We start from the raw sequence: 26526 nt of genomic DNA on the forward strand, positions 1-26526 counted from the left end.
CAGTCCCCCGTGAAGATCTGCCCCCCTTGTCATTCCCCTCCCAAGATCAGTCCCCCGTGAAGATCTGCCCCCGTTGTCATTCCCCCCCAGAAAGATCAGTCCCCGTGAAGATCTGCCCCCCTTGTCATTCTCCCCAGCAAGATCAGTCCCCTGTGAAGATCTGCCCCCCCTTTTCATTCCCCCCCAGAAAGATCAGTCCCCCGTGAAGATCTACCCCCCCTTTTCATTCTCCCCCAGAAAGATCTGTCCCCTGTGAAGATGTGCCCCCCTTGTCATTCCCCAGCAAGATCAGTCCCTCGTGAAGATCTGCCCCCCTTGTCATTCACCCCCAGCAAGATCAGTCCCCTGTGAAGATCTGCACCCCTTGTCATTCCCCCCCCCAAGATCAGTACCCCGTGAAGATCTGCCCCTCTTGTCATTACCCCCCCCCCCAAGATCAGTCCCCCGTGAAGATCTGCCCCCCTTGTCATCCTCCCCCAGCAAGATCAGTCCCCTGTGAAGATCTGCCCCCCTTGTCATTCCCCCCAGCAAGATCAGTCCCCCGTGAAAATCTGCCCCCCTTGTCATTCCCCCCCAGCAAGATCAGTCCCCTGTGAAGATATACCCTCCTTGTCACCCCCCCCCCCCCCCCAAGATCAGTCCCCCATGAAGATGTGCCCCCCTTGTCATTATTCCCCAGCAACATCAGTCCCCCCTGAAGATCTGACCCCCTTCTCATCCTCCCCCAAGATCAGTCCCCCGTGAAGATCTGCCCCCCTTGTCATTCCCCCCCCCCCCAGGATCAGTCCCCCGTGAAGATGTGCCCCCCTGTTATTATTCCCTAGCAAAATTATTCCCCCGTGAAGATGTGCCCCCATAGTTATTACCCCCCAGCAAGATCAGTCCCGCGTGATGATCTGCCCCCCTTGTCATTCCGTTCCCCAAGATCAGTCCCCCGTGAAGATCTGCCCCCCTTGTCATTCCCCCCCAGCAAGATCAGTCCCCTGTTAAGATCTGCCCCCCCTTTTCATTCCCCCCCAGAAAGATCAGTCCCCTGTGAAGATCTGCACCCCTTGTCATTCCCCCCCCCAAGATCAGTACCCCGTGAAGATCTGCCCCTCTTGTCATTACCCCCCCCCCCAAATCTGCCCCCCTTGTCATTACCCCCACCCACCCCAGGATAAGTACCCCCTGAAGATCTGCCCCCCATTGACACAAGCAACCCCTCCCCCCCCCCCAAGCAGCAACCTCACATGCAGATCGCCCCCCCCCCCCTTGACGCAAACACACACCCCCCTCAGTCCCCGTGAACATCTGCCTCAGTTGACGCAAATCCCCACCCCCATGTGACTGACCCCCACGTGTAACTGCACCACCAAAACATTTTATGACCCCCCCATGTCACTGATGCCCTCACATGTGAGTGAACTCGCCCTGTCACAACCCCCCCCGCAGCTTGGCGACATGTTGCTGTAGGATCGTCATCGGCAGTGATCCCAGGGATGGGATTCAGCGGTTAGTGTAATTGCAATCCAGCATAAAAGGGGTTAACAGTGTGACAGAGCGAGATCGACGATCGTTTGCTAATGCCTGAAACTAGCACATGCTCAGTTGTGTGAAGGAGGGCAGATCTTCACGGGGACAGATCTTGCTGCAACACCGTCACCCAGCTGTCACAAGTGTCACATGATCCCACCTGTCAGACCCTTTACCAAGCCTTGTGCAGAGATGTAATGCTTATATAAAATATCACATTAACATCTATAAAATATACTTGATAGAGTATGCAGAGTGCCCAGAACAAATATGGCCGCTCCTGTGCATGTGATGGAATCAGTGGGCGCCACCTGGCTGTATCGTTTAGTAGAGGGCAGAGACTTCGGAGCCATTTTGTTGAAGCCCAGAGGGTCCAGCTGGTGTCCAGAGACTGGGAGTCTTGTAGGGATCATGGTGTGGGTAGATGGCTGTTCGTGGTGCTGGCTTGTCCCTGTGTGAGGGGGACTGTGTTCTGGTTTAGTTTGCTGCCTTTGTTTTATTTATTGACAGTTCTATAGGGAAGGTGATTGTTATCTGTCATTAATTTTTAGATAGATAAACTCAGAGCAAATCTATACTAATAGCAATCAGATATTGATAAAGACAAGAATGGTTTGTATCAGAACTAATACCTTGTCCATGTTTGTACATTGTGTGTGTACAATCTACAATGTAAATCAGTGATAGGACTGATGACCAATGTATATCATGTGTCATGGCTGACACTAGATGTAGCTGTAAGCATTGATCATATATCAATGCGGTATATTAAGGGGTTTCGGGGCTTTGCCCAATATCTATTTATGGAAATCTCTATTTATGGAAATATCTATTAATGGAAATAATGGATCCTCTCTCCCGCAAATTGTTACATTACATTTTTTCGAAATGATCACATGTTCCCTTCCCCATCCATAAGTGAATGGCATTGTTTGCAATATCCTGGATTTTTTTCCTTTAATATATATTGTCTTGAAGTATAAATAAGCCCTTTAATTAAATAAGAGAGAGTTGTGATCTGTTTTAAAGGAAGAGGGAGTGGTGTCCTTTTTTTTTATTTTTAGTTGCTTAGTAAACTTGCTTTATAATAGGAAAAATCCAGCGCTGTGCATGTCTTTAGAAATCATTTCCTCTATCTACTTCTGCTTTCTAGCTGTGGAGAATCAGGATCCACTGGCACTCTTATTGGCGGTAGTTGCTTTACAAATAGTTGAAGTGGTGTGGACGATGTGTGTCGTATCATGAGGGTGACAACACTTTCCTGCATAAATGTTGAGTTGTGAGTAAACGTTGTCACTGTCTTGGAGGAAGTTCATGTGCAGGTGCTTATTGGCAGGATCACCAGGTACAACAACAGTGAGAAAAAAAGACACTGTGTGAGGCTAAGCTAACAGATCCTATCTTTTTTATTCTTGGGTTTACATACGCTTTAAACATGGAGCAGAGGCAGGTGAAAATCACAGTCACCAGTTCCCCCAGGAAAAGAGCCAAAACATGGGAGATATCAGATTCAGAAGAGGAAGAGCCAGACTGTATTCTAACAGAGGACATCAAGGGAGCAGAGGCAGGAATAAAATGTAAGCAAGTGTTGGATGATGTAGATGGCAGTCTATTTGTAAAGGCAGAACCTAGGGAGCTTTTGAGACCTGGACAAGGAGGACATGGTGGAGAACTTGGCGGGACTGTTCCTACCATAAAAGCTGGAGGTTCAGAACCTTCTGACATTCAAGATGTCCATTTTCCTCCAACTTCATCAGCCTTATCACTACCTCTTCCCAAGTCCACCACGTCTAGCCCAGTAAAGAAGACAAGAAGGAAGAAGAGTCCTGAAGAGCTGGAGGCTAACAGAGTAAAGGCTGAGGAGAAGAAGAGGGAGAAGGAACAAAAGCGTCAGGAGAAAGAGAAGATCAAGAATCTGGAAAAGGAGGAACGAGAGAAAAGGAAAGAATCAGCACAGGCCCTGAAGCTCCTGAGGCCAGATCAATGTGGGAAATTTATGGTTGTCCAGGTGGATGCAGGTAGGAAAATGTCCTACGCTTATTTTTCCCAGTTTCTGAAACAGATTTTGGCCAATGGCAGCTCTGGAAAGGACCAGAATCAGTTTGCTGGTGGGTGGGACACATTGAGAAGTGTCACTATATTAAATGTCCTTTTGTGCATGCTACCATTTCAGATCAGCCTATAATATCATAGCAGTCCTTTGCAGGACCAAATCTGGTAGCTAGTGTGATGGACCTCTATGTTCTTACATGCAGGGTTTACAAACAAATGGGGCACATTGAGAACTGGCAATATATATATATATATATATATATTGTCTTTTGGCACAAGCTACCATTTCAGATTGGTGTTTGGCAGCTTTTTTGGAGGACCAGAAGAGGGTATCTGGCAGGTTAGGCCTTGTGTTCTTATATGTAGAGTTTACAAGCAAATGTGACTCATTGGGAGTTGCCACTATATAAATTGTCTTTTGGTGCTTGCTAACATTACAGATCAACTTTTTGCATCATTGTCAATCACACATATACGTCTACATTGCGTTGTTGATTGATCTCTTATTGCGCAGGTCTTCTCCAAGATGCAGGGTCAGAAGGTATGCTGGAAGCTCTGAGTTCAGCTGGGTATACTTACTCCTTAGAGCCACACTCTGTGAAATGGAGCATTACCTGGAGAAGAGAGATGCCTGCTGACTGGACATGTGTAGTAAGTTGTGATTGGAACAGACAACACTTTTTTGTATTAGAGCCACTTAAATTTTAACGTGGAAGAATCAGTCAACTCCAAACTGATATTTCAGTTCTTTGTGGGTGCTGTTGAGATAAAATGCCTGTTAGTTCTTTATATCTCCTGGGGATTCTCCTATTGAGATCTTTGTTGAGCATCAGGTTTTCACACCTGATGTGGCCATTATGAGATTTCCCATTCTCTCTATTGGGTTTTCATATTTATTCTAGACTGCGGAAAACATAGCCAGAGCAAAGGTGGCCAGGAACTGAGTCATGAATTATAGCAGGAAGATCTCCCTGTAAGAGCAATCAAGATCTAAGAAAGAAACCTGGGGAAGTCTCAGTCTGCCAGACGTCACCTGCAATAAAATATCCATCTGAGAGGGTTAGTCCTATTTGAGGAAATCTGTACTATTATTATTATACAGGATTTATATAGCGCCAGCAGTTTGCGCAGCGCTTTACAATATAAAGGATGACAGTACAGTTCCAATACAAATTAATACAGGAGGAATCAGAGGGCCCTGCTCAGTAGAGCTTACAATCTAAGAGGGAGGGTCAATTGATACAAAAAGTAATAACTGCGGCGGATGGGTTGTTGGAGGAAAATACATGTACAGTTGCTAGGAAGGGGGCAGGATAGGCCTCTCTGAAGAAATGAGTCTTTAGGGATCGTTTAAAAGTGGACAGGGTAGGAGATAGTCGGACACATTGGGGAAGGGAGTTCCAGAGGGTGGGAGCAGTTTTGGAGAAGTCCTGAAGGCAACAATATGAGGTGGTAACAAAGGAGCTGGAGAGCAGGAGGTCTTGGGAGGAAGGAAAAGAAGGATGTGACTGGAATTTTGAGACTAGGTTAGTGATGTAGCTGGGGGCTGAGTTGTGGATGGCTTTATAAGTTGTTGTACGCACCTTGAATTTATTTCGTTGAGTAAGCAGAAGCCAGTGGAGGTATTGGCAGAGAGGGGTGGAGGACACAAGCCAGTAGAGGGATTGGCAGAGAGGGGTGGAGGACACTGAATGGAAGCCAGTAGAGGGATTGGCAGAGAGGGGTGGAGGACACTGAATGGGGGCCAGTGGAGGGATTGGCAGAGAGGGGTGGAGGACACTGAATGGAAGCCAGTGGAGGGATTGGCAGAGAGGGATGGAGAACACTGAATGGAAGCCAGTGGAGGGATTGGCAGAGAGGGGTGGAGGACACAGAATGGAAGCCAGTGGAGGGATTGGCAGAGAGGGGTGGAGGACACTGAATGGAGGCCAGTGGAGGGATTGGCAGAGAGGGGTGGAGGACACAGAATGGAAGCCAGTGGAGGGATTGGCAGAGAGGGGTGGAGGACACTGAATGGAGGCCAGTGGAGGGATTGGCTGAGAGGGGTGGAGGACACTGAATGGAAGCCAGTGGAGGGATTGGCTGAGAGGGGTGGAGGACACTGAATGGAAGCCAGTGGAGGGATTGGCAGAGAGGGGTGGAGGACACTGAATGGAGGCCAGTGGAGGGATTGGCTGAGAGGGGTGGAGGACACTGAATGGAGGCCAGTAGAGGGATTGGCAGAGAGGGGTGGCAGACACTGAACAATTGGTAAGAGCAAATAGGGGCTGTCAGTACTAAAGTCTCTATTGGAAATGCTAGTTGCTGGACTATTATGCTAACCCAAAGGCTTTCAGGACTTTGAGTCAATAACTCAGATTAGATGAGCCGTTCTGATTTTTCTCTGGCTTCATTAGCTAAATTCTTGCTCTAGGTTGGAAGCTCTAAAGGTTTCCTTTATGTTGTTATGTTAAAAAGAGAATAATACATTCTAATAATTCATATTTTATGAGAAAAGGTTTCCATTGTATTCTTTTTATGGCACCACCTTTGTGCACAAACAGCAAGCCACTGCACACAATGTAATTCCCACACACTGTTTTCTGTAATTCCTTTTACCTATATGCAGAATACATTTTTTAAAGCTGAATGCCAAATGCTAAGCATGTATATAATGTCATCATGTAATCTGGTAAGTATTCAGTAAACTATAATCAATGTATCATAAAACTAGCATACAGTGGTAAAGTGGAATTTCACACAAAAAGAGGGAGTTCTGCTTTTTTGCCTCCAACTCACCCCCCCCCCACATGTTTGGTCACACGTTGTTGTTTTTTTTTTTTGGGGGGGGGGGTCGAGCGGGTATCTAGTTTTGACAGGTATCTGCTCCCACTTCCACTTGGATCGCTTAGGCAATCCGAGTGAAACTTCGCCCAGGTGATCCAAAGGAAACTTCACCCCCACCCCCCTCTTAACACGCAACATTTTGGGACACATCACAAGTCCCAGAAAGCTGCAAGACCATTCACAAAGTGCAGCTCAACTTGCGCATGCGCAGTAGGTAGCTGGCTGTGAAGCCGTTAGGGCTCACTGCGCACTTCAATTAATAAACATGCTTGCACCGGGCTGCCAAAGACCAGTGAGTAACCAGCCCAGGTGAGGGCGGCACTTGATCCATGGATATCTAAATATCCTTATAATAAAAGTCAGTAGCTACAGTATTTGTAGCTGCTGACTTTTAATTTTTTGGGGGGACTTTGAAAATCCTCTGACTTGATATCAGCTTGCACAGGGGGCACTAAGACTGAGAGAGGTATTCTGAGCTTATCATGGCTAACACTGGGAGCAGCCTCCAAGGGTGGGAATGCAGAGGGATGAGATCATCAGTATTGGGCAGGGTGGATAAAAATCAATGATTTAAAAAAAAAAAAATTTAAAATCGGATTTTTTTTATTTAAATCGGATTTTTTTGAATAAAATGCTTTTTGAGGAAAATATATTACCATCCAAAGGTTATTCCATCATGAAATAAAGATTCGTTTTTTAATTATGTAGAATAAGGCTGTATATGTTTTTAATTTTTTTGGTAAATAAATTCCATGAATCCATTCACAATGTCATGCTCTTCCAGAGGTTTTTGTAAGATTATTGGGCAGTTTCTCTGCCTACAAGATATTATCACAGATGCTTGGTTTACTTTTGCAGTTCTCAAAACTGAATTTGACTCAGCGGAGATCACATGCCTCTTCTTCACAGCAAAAATGTTATAACATGAACAGAGTTAAGAAAAAGACCTTCATCCTAACTTCTACAAACCTATGAATACAGAATCAACCCCTTCACTGCTAAGTTTCAAGAAGTTCAGTGAATAGAATAGAAACAATATTTTTCTGATTGTTTGGAGTGGAATAGATCTGCACAAGAAGAAAGTGAAACTAAGTGTGAGGAGGAAGGGGCTGATAGTCTAAGTTTCTTAAAATATATATATTTTGTTTAGCCAAATTAGTTACCAAACATGGATGTTTAAGCAAATCACATATGCTGGAATGTTATTGTTTCAGTTGAATAAATCTATTTAAATTGTTATTATTAAGGTAATGATTATTTTTCTCCTTCCTAAGTACAACAGAAAAGTTGTCCAAATATGAATGATTAACCTATTAAACTGGGGATAAAAAAACTAATATGAAAAGTTGTTCTAAAAATCTTCATTTACTTGCATATTAAAGTTATACCAGCAAGAATTAGTCTTTATGTAGAAAACTAGGATTTAAATCAAGCCTTACTGACTAGTGATTTAAATCAAATCCACCCTGGTATTGGGGGTTTAAGTAAGAAAATTGTTACTCTACCGGGACCAAAGAAGAGAATTTTTACCAAAACAACAGCAAAATTATACAACAAAAACACAAACAGTAACACTAGCACTGTAATAATAATATGTCTTGAGGCAAAAAGAAGTGTGTGTGTGTGGGGGGGGGGATAAGGAGTGCACGTAAGACCTACTACAAATATTTGCTCAGAATGGTGATATAATGCCAGCTATTGAGAGCTGCCATCTTGGGGAGTCCTCTCTTCCTCTTAGATTTGGTTCCCACCTGCAGATGCAACCAAATGCAGGTGCATTTCCATGTGTGGCATGAATGGCAGCCTGTTCATTTCCATGGACTGCTCTACACACGAGAAACACAGAAATGAAGTCCCTAACTCTTTTCATTCAGCTAACACAAAAATATTTTTGGATTTTCCAATCGCTGTTTCTATATTCCAGGATGGTCTGGATCTATGTAAAGGGGAAGAAGATCAAATGCTGATTCTGGTGGAGCCTAGAGAATTTCTCAAGAGTGTCTTCTATTACATTCAGGTAAAATTTGGAAAGGTGAAGAACATGCAGATTAATATATATTCTGTATCTGCCACCCCTCTCTGCCAATCCCTCCACTGGCTTCCCATTGCCCAACGGATAAAATTCAAAACATTAACAATAACATATAAAGCCATTTATAACTCTGCCCCAAATTATATCACCAATCTTGTCTCCAAATATCATCCAAACCGTACTCTCCGCTCCTTGCACGACCTCCTGCTCTCTAGCTCCCTTGTCTCCTCCTACCATGCTCATCTCCAGGACTTCTCCAGAGCTTCCCTCATTCTCTGGAACTCTCTACCCCAGTTTATCAGACTATCGCCTACTCTGCTCACTTTTAGGCGATCTTTGAAAACCTATCTCTCCAGGGAAGCCTATCCTGCCCTCAGTTAATAATGGAAAATTCTACTCCTCCTACCAGTCCATCCCCCACAGTTACTACCTTTTGTACCACTAGCCCCTCCCTACTAGATTGTAAGCTCCAAGGAGCAGGGCCCTCCTATCCCTCTTGTATTGAACTGTATTGTTTCTGTATTGTCTCCTGTTATATTGTAAAGCGCTAAGCAAACTGTTGGCACTATATAAATCCTGTATAATAATATACTAATAATAATATAGGGACCCATGGGGCATATAGCTCAATATCCATGTGCCATATGTACAATAATTGCATTTGCTGAGGTCAATTATAATAGATGTAAAAAAAGGTTTACAGTATGTGTCCTAGATTTTTTATTTTTTTGTGCTTAAAGTGTTACTAAACCCACAACAGTAAAATCAGTCTGTATATGCAGTAAATCATGCTTGTTATACTCACTGTGGAACCTAAGGGGTTAATCCTCTGCACTGTGTAAAAATTATGTTTGATCCAGACTTCTCTGATCCTCCCCTTCTACTGCTGTCCCCAATCCATCTGCTGATAGAACAGAGCCTTGGAGACAAGCTGCACATGCACAGTTTGGTGTGTATTGCTAGAGACCTTTTTTTATTTTCTTGGGAGAGTGCATGTATCCAGCACAGGGTCAATAAGCACTGTCCAGACAGAGGTTTAGGGGTCATGCAGCCTCATAAGTCAGTCGGGAGAATGAAAACTCCTCCTACCATCTTTATCCAGTACTCTGCTGGACATTGATAGAAGTCTCAAGACTGCTCTACCCGCTGATAAAATAAAAGGTACTTAGCAGTTTATATTTACTAAAATAATTATATTTCCATGTTCTATGTACTGTGGGAGGCCAGATATAGTTAATGCAGGGTCCAGGGTTTAGTAACACTTTAAAGTGGAGTTCTACTCACTTGTCAAAAAATAAGTCATTAGCTACAAAAACAGCTGACTTTTAAAAAACAGCCATTTACCTGTCCCTCGGTCCTGTGGTGTGTCTCCCGCAGCCCGTTTCACCGGCCGTCCTGGATTCCAGGAGGCCAGCAGGCCGTCATGTATTCCAGGAGGCCGGCATCTTCAGTGTGGGCACCCGGCTGTGATAGCTTGCGGCTTCACAGCCGGGTACCCACTGCCCATGCGCGAGTAGTGCTGCACTTCCTGAATGGTCCTGTAGTCTTCTGGGACCTGTCACGTGTCCCAAAAGACTACAGAGAGGGAGGGAGGACAACTTCTGTTTCCAATCGCCTAGGCAATCAGACCGGAAATGGGAGCAGGTACCTGTCAAATTTGGGCACCCAAAGGTGCCATTCCTTAATGGGGAGCGGGGGAGCAGTCCTTAAAGCGGAACTTCACCTTTTGGGAGGAGCTCCGCCTTAAGGCTCAGTTTACATCTGTGCGTTTAACTGCGTTTTTATCAAGTTCCTGTGAGTTATGTGTGGAGCAGTTTATTAATTTCAGTGGGCTTCCCTACATGTAGGAAACATGGTAAAGAAGCCCCTGACCCCTGTTAAAAATTATGCCGCATCAAAACGTACCCTGCATTTCAGTATGTGTGAAAACAGACGCATGGGAGTGCCATTAGGAATTGATAAATACTACTACTAATAATAACAATAATTAATTAATTCAGAAATATTGGCACTGCCACGTGTCTGCCAAAGGACAGCCCTTTTGTTACCATTTAGTAACTTATATAAAGAGAAGTACAGACTCCTGTAGTGTTGGCTCTGAAGAAGAGGTTGTGTCCTGGAAACGCGTTAGCCAGTTGGTCATCCAGGGTTCCATCGTATGGACTCAGATGTTGTTTGGATCATACACCTTGTTCAGTTTGACATGCCTGTGTTATTATGTCCATTGTGAGTATGATACCTATTTTTGTTTCTTTATTAAATTATTTTAAACGATAATGCACTAGGTCGGTGCGCCCTTTTTCTGTTTCTCCATTTGTATCCAGTGTATTCGGACCACCCCGGTCTGTTGAGGGCAGCAAGCAGTGCATATTCCAGAAAATTCCAGAACATTCTTATTAGGTCTACTGAGTCCTTTCCTAGCGCAGGAGTAAAGTGTTTGTTGTACAGGATGTTTTGCGTCAGGAAAGCGCACAATTTTGTTCACAACCAACAGTAGTGTGAATCTTACCTTAGAGAGACTTGAAGTAGTAAAATGTTGCTAAATGTCTATGTATATTTCAGTTGTTTTCATTTTGGGAGATTATACGTGGAAGTAGTTTAATTACAAAGGAATATGTAAGAAAAGGCATGTACTGTAGATGGATATAGAAAAGATATGAAGTATACAGATAGAACAAAGGGGAAAACAAGGGAGTGATGCGAACTGAACCCACATTTTCTTCCACTCAGGCTTTAGATCACCTGAGCAGCCATTTTTTTTAATAACAACAAAAAGGTACTTTTTTTACTCAAAAGAATGTCATGGTAAAATGTTCCCATATTGATTCATGTGCTTTCTAATTTGTAATGATAGATCCGCTTTCATTGGTATTAAAAGCATGGCATGATCGGGGTGGAGGTTGTGTTTAATCCTTTCACTGGCACTGACGTAAGGGCAGAACTGCTTGCAGTAGGCCATGTCAGTAATCCTTTTTGCAGTTGCATTCCCTTAAGCCAAGGGTCTCCAAACTTCCTAAACAAAGAGCCATTACTGTGCTTCAGACTTTTGGGGAGCCGGATTGTGGCCCTTGGGAGTAGAAAGGTCCTAACATGAGTGGGAAAACACAATGCCCCATTTTTGGTGTCAGTGGGAGGAATTGTGCTCCATCATTGGTGTCAATTGTTGATGTCATTAAAGGGAGTTGTGTCCCTTCATTGGGATCAGTGATGGGGGGAGGTATGGTTGGTATCAGTGGAAGAAATAGTGCCCTAAGGGCTGGAAAAAACAAGCAAAGGCCTGCATCTGGCCCCCGGGACACAGTTTGGAGACCACTGCCTTAGGCTATAAGCTAATAGCCACTACGCTGATCATGAACTTATGGCAGAGTGGTACCTGAGACTCTCCTAATTCGTGAAGGGCCACAATCAGCAGCTGCCGATCATAACCAGTGAAAACATTGCCAAAGTGGTCTGGGTATGTGAGGTGAAACAATGGATGTCGGGGCCCAGCAGTGAAAAACTTAATAACAGCCTTGTAAGATCTAAAGTAGCTGATCCCTCTCCATTCCTGGCTCCTGAAAACGCCATGACTCCGACTTCTGTGTTTGGAATAGATAGGAAGTGTTCTGGAAAGAAGATCACCTTGGCTGTTTTGGGGCTACATGATTATAGAAGGTAAGTTGGATTACAGACTGCAACTTTCATTAAAGAGGACCTTTCACTTTTGAAATAATACCATTAGTCTGATTCAAGTTAAACATTTTTATTTACATTTTTTTGTCCAAAAAACTTTCTGTTCAAAGCTACAGTGTTCAATAGTCAGTCTGATTTTAAGATGCAAGTCTGGTTTACAGATTGAAATTTAAAGCAGAACTCCATGTAAAATTTTACTTTCCCATGCAGTGGGGCTGTGCACTGCATGGGAAAACTGCTAGTTTTGTCCAGGGGTTTAGTGGAAAAGCTATATATATCCCGTCCTCTGATCCTCCGGAAAACCACGCTCCCCCAAGTCCAGTGGTGGACTGTTCCTGTCATCCTCAGGCTCTGAGACGGTCTGTGGGCATGATGACGTCAGGAACAGTCCATTGACAAGACCACCAGCATGCGGGGGGGGAGAAGCGGCAAGGACCAGTGTTGCGCTCTGAGGATCATCTGATTCGGTAAGTATATTTTCACTCTTATGACCCCTAGACAAAAACGAGCAGATGGCCCGTGCAGTGTGGGCACAGCACCACTGAATGGTTCAAAAAACATTTTGCCCCGATTTCTGCTTAAAGGTTAAGTGTTGAAGGTGAGGTTGCACACACATTAATAAAATCAAAAATGTGCATTTATTAAAAGAGAAGTATGGGCTATACAAAGAGAAAATCTTCTACTCACCTAGGTTGATGCAGCATCAGTCTGATGCTGCATCTGTCCCCCACCGGCTATCCACTGAGAATTAAGTGATCAGACACTGCTGATCGCTCAGTTCTCCCCTCCACTCTGAGAAGGGAGCAGTGATTGTCAGTGACTGGCTCTCTGCTCTGCCCCTCCAGCACTCACTGGAGTGATAGGCGGGGGTGGGAGTGGCTGGCTCAGGATATCAGTGGATTGCTGAGAAGCTGAGTCAGCTGCCGGTCCAGGATTCTGGGTGGATTCCAACCATGTGGTTAGGATCTTTCGGAGCCTGGACTGGCTCTGTGAGGTCAGAAAATGGATCACAGGAGTGCAGAACAAGCTGCACACCTATGATCCATAGGAGACGATTGGCAATGCTTCTCTTTTAAATATATGCATTCAGTCCTGCAGAGCATTGCAAGTGTAATCAGTGCATAGTGGGTGTAGTTCACAGGCACCTGCATTATTTACCCCAAGTCCTCAGTTTTTTGCTAAAAACCGTGCACTTACAACACCAGACTTCTGGTTCCAAAAGCTAACGTAACAAAGAGGTGGGTTCTCTTTTTATAGTAAGTAAAGTGCAGCACTATAAATAAGTAAATAAATTATAATAATGTCCGTATAAATGAATATTCTTATGGTGACAATCCGTGTGTAGAGTACCCACTATGGCGGTACTTCAGTGCTTGTGCTTTTAAAAGTGGGGTAAGAATACGCACTCACCAGATGCGTAAAGAAATTACGCATATAGATCAATGATCGGAGGTCCCCTTTAATGAAGTGGAGTCATTGATTTCCTAGAGCCCACCCCTGAATCAAGATCTACCTTATTACACAGAGGAGGGAGTTCCTGCTACACAGGTTGCTACACCCACTCATCCCTTAAAGGGGACCTCTGGTTTACTGGATCCATATACCACCCAGAAGTGCCTGAAATACCACCCATACAGAGGGAGGATATCTCTATACATGGCTTAATCCGCTTCCTTAAAGGGGACCTCTGATGATTGATTTAAATGCGTAATTTCTTTACACATCTGGTGAGTGCGTATTCTTACCCCACTTTTAAAAACACAAGCACTGAAGTACCGCCATAGTGGGCACTCTACACACGGATTGTCACCATAAGAATATTCATTTATACGGACATTATTATCATTTATTTACTTATTTATAGCGCTGTACTTTACTTACTGTTTTGACTGAAGTTTTATTTGGTTACCTTTAGTGCATAGCTGCTGACGTTGAAAGCGCTCACTTTTTTATTTATTTATTTGGGTTCTCTTTTTATGCTTGAAGACGGAAAACACTGAGATGGTATAAGTGAACTGACTGAGCTTTAATAGTAAATGTTTTTTTGACCACCAGATGTCAAAGACTGTCACGTAAGATGGAGAGACACTCTCTAGAGCCAAGCCTTTGCTATGATGAACAGCCAGAAAGCCAAGTGACCAGGCGACATATAGATGAGGTTGGTAGCTAATCTACATTTAAATACCAGTCCTCGGTTAAAGACTTCTCCATACATCATCTTCTTTAGTATCATCTTCTAGGATTAGTTTTGGAAACTAAATTTTGAATACAATTTTTTGTTTTAAGCAAGAGCCTAAAATGAATTTTGTTTTGCTACATAGTTCTTTTACTTTGCTGCATTGTGTCCTAAAGGGGGGGGGGGGGACTATGTGGCCCAGTGAGCTTATGCAATACATTTTTGTCTTAAAGTGGAACTAAAGGCACACGTACTTACCTTAGTTCTAGTTCCAACAATCTGACACCCATAAAGTCCCTGCTCGGCGCTGTTCTCTTCTCCCTGGGTTCTTTTGGACCCTGGTTTTTGTTTGTTTTGATTGGCTGATGTGGGATGACATCACTCCCATACATGTGCAGGAGTGCAGTCATCTGGGCACGCTGGGAGTTTGCCAGTTTGTGCAGTTCAGTGTACATTCTACAGAGGACTGCAAATAGGCAGGAAAGTGTAACATTGCATTTTTTTTCTGCAATAAAAAGACTGCCTGTTCACAAATGTTTCTATTTTACCTTTAGTTCCACTTTAAGTTTACATGTTCCAGACACCTCAGGTCCCATGCACACTAGACATTTAGTCCCGATGCATGAGATCCCAGCATCTTGATGCGGGCGGAAGGCAAAGATTGCACCATCCAGCCTCACTGTCGGCAACTTGTAAAACTCTATGAGAGGCTGAAAGCTGCTGCGGCTGGACAGGCCTGGATGTTGCACTGAGTGTTCCTAATGTTTGTGGCAGTATCAGGGGTGGACTGACAACTCATGGGGCCCCCGGGCAATAGGGGATTATGGGGCCCCTGTGTCCTTGTCCAAACTCAAAAAAGCCTATGAAAAAGGTACCAGGGGCATCTCATGGGGCCCCCTACTGACCCCGGGCCCTCGGGCAGTGCCCGAGTTTCCAAATGGTCAGTCCGCCCCTGGGCAGTATGTGGCCAAGGATGAATGCTGGGAGTGCACACTGCATGTATTCTGGGTATTCGTTCCTGGGAACATACTGCCCTAAATGTTAGTACCACTCTGCGCACCATCCAGTCCCATCCATCCGCAGCAGCTTTCAGCCTCTCATAGATTTTTTCAGACTGTCAGCAGTGGGGCTGGATGGTGAACTTTTCATTTGCACCAAAATGCCAGGATTTCAGGCACCGGGGGCTAAACACCCAGTGAGCAATGAGGCTTTTATGTTGAAGCCATGATATATTTTTCAAACTAGCTTCTGGGGAGAATTTACTAAAGATTTGTCACTTTATTTAACCTTCCTGTATAATTTACAGTAGAAACTGAGTTATTGTCAAAACGTTTTGCAAACTGACTGCCAAGTGGCAAGATCAGCCCTCTTTCTGATCCGTTTCAGAGCTGTAATAAGAATCTCAGACCTTCTCTGCATCAGTGGCCCCGGCTTAGGTGTTTTTTTTTCTTTTGTTTTTTTTTTTACTTTTTGTAGTCATGAATGTAAAATTATTTTGTAAGAAAAGGAGCAACCTTTGCATCTCTTTACAAGATCCTTTTAGATTGGGGCAGCACCTAAATATGGGTGTAACATGGTGCAAAAAGATGGAGTTGCCCTTTAACTCTGATTTTTCTCTAGTTTATTATCACTGTTAGGCATGCTGTCAAATCTAAATTTTAATGTGAAAGCATTATGTATATTCTAATAAAGTTTTCTCTGTGATGTCACCTTCTTTGATAACTGTTATCCTCCTCTGTGGAGGTAGGCACTTATCTTTCTACAGCTGTACCATGAGACCGAAGTCTTATTCTTGGATACATGGAGAGAACTGGGGCAACATGTGTGTGCTGTGACCAAGAGTATAGCTCAGCGCCCGTTCCGGTGAGTTCACAAAAAAGTGACTGGACAATGTAAATTCCTTGTGAGTGAAAGGTTATACAAGTGACATGAGCAGCCTTATAATCATTGCCCTGCTTTAATGGATTATTTAGATTTCTGTTTTTCAGCAAATCAGCATTTTCAGGTGGTATAAAGGAAAAAGAATTTACATTTAAAATGAATTGTCTATTTTGAATCCACTGAATGCCTACTAAATTATTTCCGTTTTAGGTGTACGCCAATAACCAAACTGCAACATCTTGAAATAACATACACTTAGAGCAGAGCTAAACCCTCTTGTCCTTTACAGCCAAGGAAGCTATTTTCTTAGCCTCTGTTTAATCATTTGACCTCTCGAAGGTTTTACCCCCTTCATGACCAGGGCATTTTTTTTATACTCACCACTGTGCTACTTTAACTGGCAATTGCTCAGTCATACAACACTGTACCCAAGTGAAATTTGAGTCTTCTTTTGGTGTTATTTTTTATTATATAAACAAAAAAAAACCCCAAAAAAGTTTGGGGAAACAAAACACAATATTTTCTACTTTCTGTTATAAAAAATAAAGAAATGTAAAAAATCTAATTTCTTCATAAATTTAGGCCAAAATGCTGCTACATGTCTTTGGTAAAGGAAAAATCCCATTAAGTGTATAATAATTGGTTTGTTTGAAAGTTATAGCATCTAAAAACTATGGTGTATATATACTGGAATTTACGCAGCTTTAACGCTGTGCTGGTGATCAGTGACTTACAGTTGGACTGTGATAGTGTGGTGGGCAATCTAGTGCTAACAGACCGTCACTGGGAGGTAAATTAAATGACACTGACATCACTAATACAGTGATCAGATATAATACTTTACACTGTCCCTGTACTAATTACACTGGCTTGGAAAGGGTTCACATCAAGGGGCAGTCAAGGGGTTAACTGTGTGCCTAACAAGTGTTGTATGTGTAATATGTGCTGCTTTTACTAAGGCCCCTTTCAGACGGGGTAGACCAGTCAGCGGATCAACTGTCTTCTATGAGCGGTCGAATGGAAAACAACCGCCTGTGTGTTTTCATCCAACTGCCATCCCATCCGATCCGGTGGACAGAAGGGGAATGGATCCCCATCCATCTCTTTTCAACGGATCAAATCGGATTGGATGTCGTTGGGTGTAAACAGACACATGTCCATTTACACCCGCCGCTCCATAGAGGAGAATAGAGGTTTCAATGGGTCCACCTGAAAAACGGGCAGATGGACCCGATCAGAACGTCTATGTGAAAGGGGCCCAAGAGATCTGGCTGTTTTTTTTCCCTGCTTTTCAGGGAGAAGAAACAGACAGATCGCTGTTCTGTGTACAGAGTCCTGTGTGTTTGTAAACACAGGGCTGTGTGCTGTGAATGGATACAGCCAATCAGCAGGTGTCAGCCATAAATCATTGGATGAAACCTGCTGACAAAATTGCACAGTGTCCAGTCTCAGTGGGGGTCAGCAGTGGGCACACGCATGCGTGCCCCAAATTTTTCTTTTCTTTGCAGCAAACATTGAGGTCAGATGACCTATAAGTGATGGTGCAGCAATGTGGACCGTGGTAAACAACGTTCTCTCTCTGTCTGCAGGTTGCACTGGGAGGCTCAGAGCTACTCCTTCTGCACCTCAGCAGGCACCTGGCGAGGGTGGGGACCCAAAGGATCGCTCACTGGCTTACCATTGGCCTGGAAGAGACAGATTCAGCAGTTTAATAGAGTCAGTCCAGCAATGGCTGCAACTATAACAGAGGCCTATCCTTCTCCACAACTCCTTATGCAGGTCAGTGTCTTTGTGTAATGTGTTTTCTGCCCAGGATCCACATGCAATGGGGGAGATTTACTAAAGCTGGTGCAGCTGTGCATAGTAACCAATCAGCTTCAATCTTCAGCTTGTTCAGTTATCCTTTGACAATAAAACCTAGAAGCTGATTGGCTACCATGCACAACTGCACCAGATTCTGTGTGCACCAGTTTTAGCAAATCTCCCCCACTATTTTTCACACTAAAGGGAAAGCTTGAGCATCTGCAGATATTAGACAGAGGAGTGTATAGCCATAGGGATCATTGGTCACTCCTATCAAAACAATGGACCATCTTCTAAGGCAGGGTCTCCAAACTTTCCAAACAAAGGGCCAGTTTAACCTCTTGACACATGCAAATGTGCGGCCTCCCGGTGTCTGGGCCTAGACGCTGAGCGGCCGCACATTTGCGTTCTATTAAAAAAACATATGTGCTGAGAGCACACGCCTGCGCACTCCCAGCACACATGTCCAGTACTCATGGAAAGGTCCCAATCTCCTCTTTCGATCGCGACCTTTCCCGATCATGTGACAGTGTGTCACGGCGGTCACATGACGCTAAACCCTGCCCCGCCTCCCGACTTCTGAAACCCTTAAAGGGCCAGGAGGCGCCGGTGCCAAGGGGTAATGTCCTTTAGACTTTCTGGGGGCTGGATTAGGAGTAAAAAAAGTCCCTGATGTTAGTGGGGAAAAGTCATTGACGCCATCTTTGGTGTCATTGGGAGGAAATTTGCCTCATCATTGGTATCAGTGAGATAAATTCTGTCCCATCTTTGGTGTCATTGGGAGGAATTGTGCCTGATCGTTGGTGTCATTGAGATGAATTGTACCCCATCATTAATGTCATATGGCCCTATTGTTAGTGTCATTGGGAGAAATTGTGTCCCATCCTTGGTGTCATTGGCAGGAATAGTGCCCCATCATTGGTGTCAGTGAGGGTAATTATGCCCCATTGTTGGTATCATTGGATGAAATAGTTCCCCAAGGGCCAGATAAAAGCAAGTAAAGGGCCGCATCTGGTCCCCGGGCCACAGTTTGGAGACCACTGTTCTAAGGCATGCCGTAGAAAAGCACATATCTGAAATTGACTGGAAGTAAGACATTTACTTAGTTACATCAAGCTGATGTACAGTATATATAAAAATAGACCTTGTCTTTTAATTCCTTGTATAAGGTGGTTTAGAAATTTTACAATCTTTCACAAAGCCCCTCTCATCTACTATTCCCCACTGACAGGTAAGCTCAGTGACCAATAGGGAGGCACAGGAGCCAGGAGAGGGGGAGGGGGTGTCAACCCTCACCATTACTCTTTTAAGGCAATATTTGCATATTCGAGCACCCCAGAATATGGGGATCTCTGGTGGATCTGGAAAATATTAAAAGGAAAGTGCTTCAAGTATTTCTTAGACTTTACCATACTAGTTTAATAGAAACATACATTGATGCTGTTCTGTAATCATAATTACATCATATTAATGTATTTTTTTCAGTGTCAGCAGTGTAAGCACCATGTTTGGCTTGGTATCAGCCTGCATTCCCCTGTACAGCAGAGCTCAGAAAGGAGGAAGCACAATCAGCCAGGTGTTGCTGCAGTGCAAAAGGAGCATGCTGATAAAAGAGCAGTGATGAAGGGATGAGCGCAGTGTGCTGCTTCTCCTTTCATTGCCCTGACACAGGGTGGGGTGGAAATTAGATCTGTAAGTAAAAATGAATCCACAGCAGAGACAAATCAAGTCCCCTCCCCTTCCAGGCAGGGATGTGCTGTGAGGCAGAGCTGTGTAAATGGTAAGACCGGATGGACAGAAACACAAATCCTTTAGCAGGTAAATAAGCTCACATGTACGCATTTCATCTGTTCCGTATTAATTCTAGTAGTCGGTGTATAAAGCTGATGTTATTCAAAGAAAGTAAATTCTGTATCTTTTCTCTCTATCCAGGCATACGTGGCATGTAATACTGATAAAGAGAGACTATCTCTCCTCAGTAACCTGAGGGTACCACGTGCTGGAGGTGCCACAGACGATATGGAGTATCCAGATGAAGATGTCACACAGTCTAATGACCAAGACCAGACAAGAGAGAGGCGCATTGGTCCTGATTTGTCACGACGCATCTGGCTGTTCATGACCTCAACCAATCCAGAACTGGTATTGGACTTAAATTCCTAGTACATAATCACTGGTGCTTTTGTACTGTTATTTGGCAGTAAAGTATTTATAATAAAAATATGTTTCCAATCATTGCAGTAAGGAAAATGTGCCTGTGTGTTTTAATGACTGGCTCATTCGCACCCTATGGAAAGATCTATAGTCACTTTAGATCAGTGGTTGTCAACGTATGAGATAAAGGGGGCATCAAATGTGGCCCCTGACATCACCAAAGGACCGCACATACTGTTCAATATATATAATGCTTGAGTGGACTGTCGGAGACTTCAGACTTTAATAGATGAAAATGAGGGCTAGAGAGTGTAGACGTGCCACATTTTGGGCTGGGGGTGTGCTTTTGAAGACAATAGAAAACAGGGAACACGTTACATGAAACTAGTAAACATCAATTCTATTGCCCCAATCGATGTTTCCACTATAGACCACTAAGGTCTGAGGGCCACACATCATATATCAAAGGGCCACATGCAGCCCTCGGGCTGCAGGCTGGGCACCAGGGCTTTAGATCATACCGGCCAGATGTCCACTGACATTTAGACCAGTTTGTTATCTCCACAGTGTGGTACTGCATGCACTATAACATCTTGTGTTAAAGTGGAATTAAAACCTAATACTAACATTTTTTTAAAATGTTCCTACCCCCTCCTCCTGTCTATCCTGTCTACTCTGTGTATAAAAGATCTGTAAACTTACCTTTTTATTTAGTCTGCTCAGGCCTGGTCATGTGATCTTGCAGCTCCAGCTTCCCTGTGTTATGAGTGGCTGCTGCAGGGGAGAGGAGGAGGGCTGACAATGGCTGGGCCATGGAAAGCTGTGGTCACTGCTGGAGCCAGAGCTGCAGGATCATGTGATCGGACTTAAAAAAAAAAAAAAAAAAAAAAAAAAGTAAGTATATAGATCTTTTTTTTACACAGCAGGAAGGGAACATTTCTAAGAAAAGTTAGTGTCAGGCTCTAATAACTTTAGGCGTTTACTCGAGTGTGGCTGCCTACAGTCAATAAAGTGGTACTTTAGCTAAAATAATAAAAATGGGCAAACAGGCAGGAAGTTTAATGCAGAAAAGACATGCTTTGTCTCTTCTGCACTGAAGTTACTTACCTGCTGATGATTTTTAGGTGACAGGTTCTCAGTCTAAAAGATGTCTCCTCTGTACTTCACTGAGTGTACTGCAATGCAAATCGCACTGCAATACATTCCTTCCCGACTCTGCTAGCCAGGGAAAGTGACAGGTGACCTGGAAAAGATGTCATACACATAGTTTTCTGGGTCACAGCAAGAAGGGGAGGAGAGTGGACGTGTGTCCACTCTCCTCCCTCCCCTCCACCACATAAAATACCCCCCAAAATAATTATGAGGCCATTCCCATACTGTATACACTATATTGTCAAAAGTATTGTTCGGCCTGCCTTTACATGCACATGAACTTTAATGGCATCCCAGTCTTAGTCCATAGGGTTCAATATTTAGTTGGCCCCGACCTTTACAGCTTCAACTCTTCTGCTGTCCACGAGATTTAGGAGGGTGTCTATGGGAATGTTTGACCATTCTTCCAGAAGCACATTTGTGAGATCAGGCACTGATGTCGAACGAGAAGGCCTGGCTCACAGTCTCCGCTCTAATTCATCCCAAAGGTGTTCTACCGGGTTAAGGTCAGGACTCTGTGCAGGCCAGTCAATACCTTCCACCCCAAACTCACTCATCCATGTCTTTATGGACCTTGCTTTGTGCACTGGTGCGCAGTCATGTTGGAACAGGAGGGGTCATCCACAAACTGTTCCCACAAAGTTGGGAGCAGGAAATTGTCCAAAATGTCTTGGTATGCTGACGCCTTAAGAGTTCCCTTCACTGGAATTAAGGGGCCAAGCCAAACCCGTGAAAAACAACCTCACACCATAATCCCCCCTCCACCAAACTTTACACTTGGCACAATGCAGTTTGCCAAATACCAGTCTCATGGCAACCGCCAAACCCATCGGATTGCCAGACAGAGAAGCGTGATTGGTCACTCCAGAGAACACATCTTCACTTCTCTAGAGTTCAGTGGCGGCATGCTTTACACCACTGCATCCGATGCTTTGCATTGCGCTTAGTGATGTAAAGCTTGGATGCAGCTGCTCAGCCATGGAAACCCATTCCATGAAGCTCTCTACACACTGTTGTTGAACTAATATGAAGGCAGCCTTTAGCTATTGACTCTGCAGACAGTTGGTGACTTTGCGCACTGTGCGCTTCAGCATGCACTGACCCCGCTCTGTGATTTTACATGGCTTAATTGCTGTTGTTACCACTTTGTTACAATACCACTAACAGTTGACCGTGGAATATTTAGTAGCAAGGAAATGTCACAGATGGACTTATTGCACGGGTGGCATCCTATCACGGTACCACACTTGAATTCACTGAGTTCCTGAGAGCGACCCATTCTTTCACAAATGTTTGTAGAAGCAGTCTGCATGCCTAGGTGCTTGATTTTATACACCTATGGCCATGGAAATTATTGGAACAGCTAAATCCAATGATTTGGAGGGGTGTCCCAATACTTTTGGCAATATAGTGTGTATGGAGGGAGGGGTGTAGAGGTGAACAGAGGAAGGGAGTGGCTGCAGAGGTGAGCAATGGAGGTGATATGGGGGGTGCAGTGGGGACCAGTGGATGGAGGGTGGTACAGAAATGACCAATAGAGGAAGGATGCAGAGGTGACCAGTGGATAGAAGGGGGGGGGGGGGTTGCAGAGATGACCAACGTATGAAGGTAAGGGATGCAGAGATTGCTGGTGAATGGAGGTGGGGGTAGAGGTGACCAATGGATGGAAAAGGGGTGCAAAGGTAAGCAGAGAAGGAAGGAGGTACAGCAGTGACCAGCGGATGGAGAGGGTGCAGAGATGACCAGTGGATGGAGGGGGTGCAGAGGTGACCAGTAGATGATGGGAGGTGGGTAAAGAGGTGACCAGTGGATTAAGGAAAGAGGTGGAGAGGTAACCAGAGGATGGAGGTGGGGGAAGAATTGACCAGCAGGTGGAGGGGGTGCAGAGGTGATCAGTGGATGAAAGGAGGTCGGGGCAGTGTAGGATCGTCTTTAAATTTTAAGTCAATGTAGAACTCTCCATTTTTTTTCTGTGGTCAGCGTAATTGCTCCATTACATTGGTGGTTAATGTAAATGTTCCATTATATTGGTGGTCATTGTAATGCTCAGATTACATTGGTGGTCGGGGTAGAAAGCCCTCATACTGACCACCAATGTAAAGGGGGATCTGAAGATTTTACACTTTGAAAAAAAAACTAATTTGCTCATGTTCACCAGGGCAATCTTCTTCCTACTGACCACCAAAGTCAGGGCATTCTTCTTCCACCAGACAATGATGCCAGATATTCAGCCTCCCACTAACCACAAGTATTTGTTTCTAACCACTGAAGCTAAGGCATTTTCCCCTACTGACCACTGCTGCTGAGGCTTCTTCCTTCCACTGATGCTGGGGTATTTGTTCTGCCATTGACCAGAAATGTAAGTACATTCTCCAGCACTGCTATGTACATTGCATAGTCCGGACCGCTATGCTCTATATACGGTTTAGATCAGTGGTTCTCAACCTTCCTAATGCCGTGACCCTTTAATACAGTTCCTCATGTTGTGTTGACCCCCAACCATAAAATTATTTATCCAGTAATTATAATTCATGAGTGTCGTTTTACCTCCAATACTGCTGCTTTCAACACAGCAGCTGCTTTCTACACAGTAGCTGCTCTTTACACATCGGAAATATGTGTTTTCTGATGGTCTTAGGGGACCCCTGTGAAAGGGACGTTTGACCCCCAAAGGGGTCGCGACCCACAGGTTGAGAACCACTGGTTTAGAGCGTCACATAGACCTGATATGCTATGTTATGTTTTACATACAGTAATTATGCATAAAGTGTTTATTTTCTCAAAAGTTGCTCATTGCTGTGTAGTTTGTAACTATTTTAAACCAATACTAAAGGATACTTTTTTTGCTTTAAAATAAAAAAAGATGTTATACTTCCCTGCTCTGTCGAAGGATATTCTGTGATATTGCACAGAGCGGCTCCTTAACTCCTCTTTTGGGGTCCCCTGCCAGTGCTGTCTGCTCCCCTTTCCTCTGGGTGCCCCTTCAGTAAGCCGTGTGCTAAGGGGGCACCCGTGCAGCAGCGGTTCCGAGCAAGGCTGTATGCATCCATAGACACACACAGCACTGGTAAGCCACATCTGTGCTCCCTCCTCAGAAGTTTGATGACAGCAGTAGGAGCCTTTGAACCCAGGAAGTGGAGGGGCAGTGCTGCAGCCAAGACAGCACGGGATTGGTGAGATGAGCCAGCTAGATGTTTAGGGACAGGGGGGCTAGGACAGGTATTGCAGTACTTTTTTAACTTTAATGGTAAAAAAGGTTTTGCGTTTAGAAGCACTTTAATGAAATTCTTCTTCAAGGTAGGCTCAGACAAAGTGTTAGCTATCTGTCTATATTCTGTTTCATTTCAGTAAAATATTCCTTTAAGTTAAAGTGGAACTACACTGCATTTGAGCACCACAAACCAAGATCGCTATTTAATTCATTTTTAATATGCAAAGCAAACTCCCCCATCAAGCCATGTCTCCATGCTTTATTGTCCTTTTATAAATCACTTTGAAAAACAACTCCCTAGCGTTTCTGGCTGCTGCCATCTTGAGTAAGGGCAGATGATTCATGTAACATTCACTTCCTGGAATTTATCTGCCCTTAGCTCAGGAATACAGGCAGGAAGGTGTGCTTAGCTGAGAAAACCCCTCCTCCCCTCCCGAAGACTCCTGGGATGTATGACCTCATTTGCTGGCAGCAAAAAAATTAAAATAATCAATGTTGAGAAAGTGGAGTTCCACTTTAAGCAAGGTGGGTGGGGTGAGGGAAAGTAAGTAAACATGTCGCTTTTCATAAATTACACTACATGGCCCCCATCCTTTATTTTCCATACATGAGCATCCATTACCTGTGATTGTGCAAACCGGGACATCCTGGTATATGTTGGGCAGCACAGTGGCTAAAATGTTAGCACTTCCACCTGGCAGTACAGGGTCGTTGGTTCAAATCCAAACCACAGCACCACCTGCCTGGAGTTTGCATGTTCTCCCTGTGCCTGCTTGGGTTTCCTCCGGGTACTCCGGTTTCCTCCCACACTCCAAAGACATGCTGGTAGGTTAATTGGCTCCTGTCTAAATTGTCCCTAGTATGTATGAATGTGAGTTAGGGACCTTAGATTGTACACCCCTTGAGGGTTAGCGACTGATGTGAATGTACAATATATATGTAAAGCGCTGTGTAAATTGATGGCACTATATAAATACCTGGAATAAATAAATATGTGGAGATTATATTATTATTATTATACAGGATTTATATAGCGCCAACAGTTTGCTCAGCGCTTTACAATATAACGGGAGACAATACAGCAACAATAAATAAAGAAAAATAGTGAAGCGCTTACATTACATAAAAATTAATATAAAATAAAAAGTGCCTTCAAAAATTATAATAAATATAATAATATGTGACAACTCTATATAATATACGCTAATATCTCCCTCTAGTGGAGGAAGAAAAATGGTGCAACCAAACATATTAAATTGGTGAATTAACACACACTGTGAAAGATACTATTTTGCAGGGCATATAATCAAAAGGACTCCACAAATCAAATTAAGAGTGAATATACAAGTGAATAAAAACTCATATAATATATCAATTAACCACTAAAATATCGTGCCTAATTTACACACATTATATATACATCATAGGGGATAAAATGTTCATGCATGTGACTCTGTGCTTTTAAAACCACTCGTGTTCTCCACTTCTAGGTGTAAAATGAATCCTCCAAATGGCAGCAATGCCTGCTCACCTCCCCTCCTTGACCCTCACAGGGCCGCAGAGCTGTTTCCATCTCAGTGGTATATCCCTCCTGGCAAACTCCTTATTCCTTCTCCTCTCTTAGTTCTCCACTCCAAACTCTTGCACAGGCTCTACAGTCCATTGGTCCGCCACTCATGCTGGTAGGTTAATTGGTTCCTGTCTAAATTGGCCCTAGTGTGTGTATGTATGAATGTGAGTTAGGGACCTTAGATTGTACGCCCCTTGAGGGTTAGCGACTGATGTGAATGTACAATATATATGTAAAGTGCTGTGTAAATTGATGGTGCTGTATAAGTACCTGAAATAAATAAATATGTGGAGATTATATTATTATTATTATATAGCCAACAGTTTGCTCAGCGCTTTAAAATATAACGGGAGACAATACAGCAACAATACAGTTCAATACAAGAGGGTTAGGGGGGCCCTGATCCTTGGAGCTTACATTCTAAGATATCGTCTGAATCAAGGAGCACTACAAGCCCCAGCAGAGCCAGAATTTCCCACTAA

At 43.9% G+C, this 26526-nt stretch overlaps 1 protein-coding gene across 2 annotated transcripts; it reads left to right on the forward strand.

Annotated features, from left to right (window-relative positions):
• The first annotated feature begins 1504 nt into the window (after window positions 1-1504).
• Window positions 1505-20120, forward strand: LOC149473159 (structure-specific endonuclease subunit EME2-like). 2 transcript variants are annotated; one of them, XM_089682842.1, is made up of 8 exons: window positions 1505-3533; window positions 4082-4218; window positions 8318-8409; window positions 11975-12079; window positions 14153-14255; window positions 16021-16136; window positions 17744-17933; window positions 19890-20120. In XM_089682842.1, exons 1-8 carry the CDS (start codon window positions 2951-2953, stop codon window positions 20118-20120), a joined length of 1557 nt encoding a protein of 518 aa, XP_089538968.1. In that variant the 5' UTR covers window positions 1505-2950. The 2 variants fall into 2 exon arrangements, with proteins under 2 accessions (XP_089538968.1, XP_089538977.1); XM_089682851.1 differs by having other exon boundaries at window positions 8318-8390; window positions 11956-12079.
• Window positions 20121-26526: the final 6406 nt, after the last annotated feature.

The sequence above is a fragment of the Staurois parvus genome, unplaced genomic scaffold (genome assembly GCF_062004578.1).
Source record: "Staurois parvus isolate SC_StPar_1 unplaced genomic scaffold, SC_StPar_1.0 ptg000018l, whole genome shotgun sequence".
In the NCBI taxonomy this organism is placed as follows: Eukaryota; Metazoa; Chordata; class Amphibia; order Anura; family Ranidae; genus Staurois; species Staurois parvus.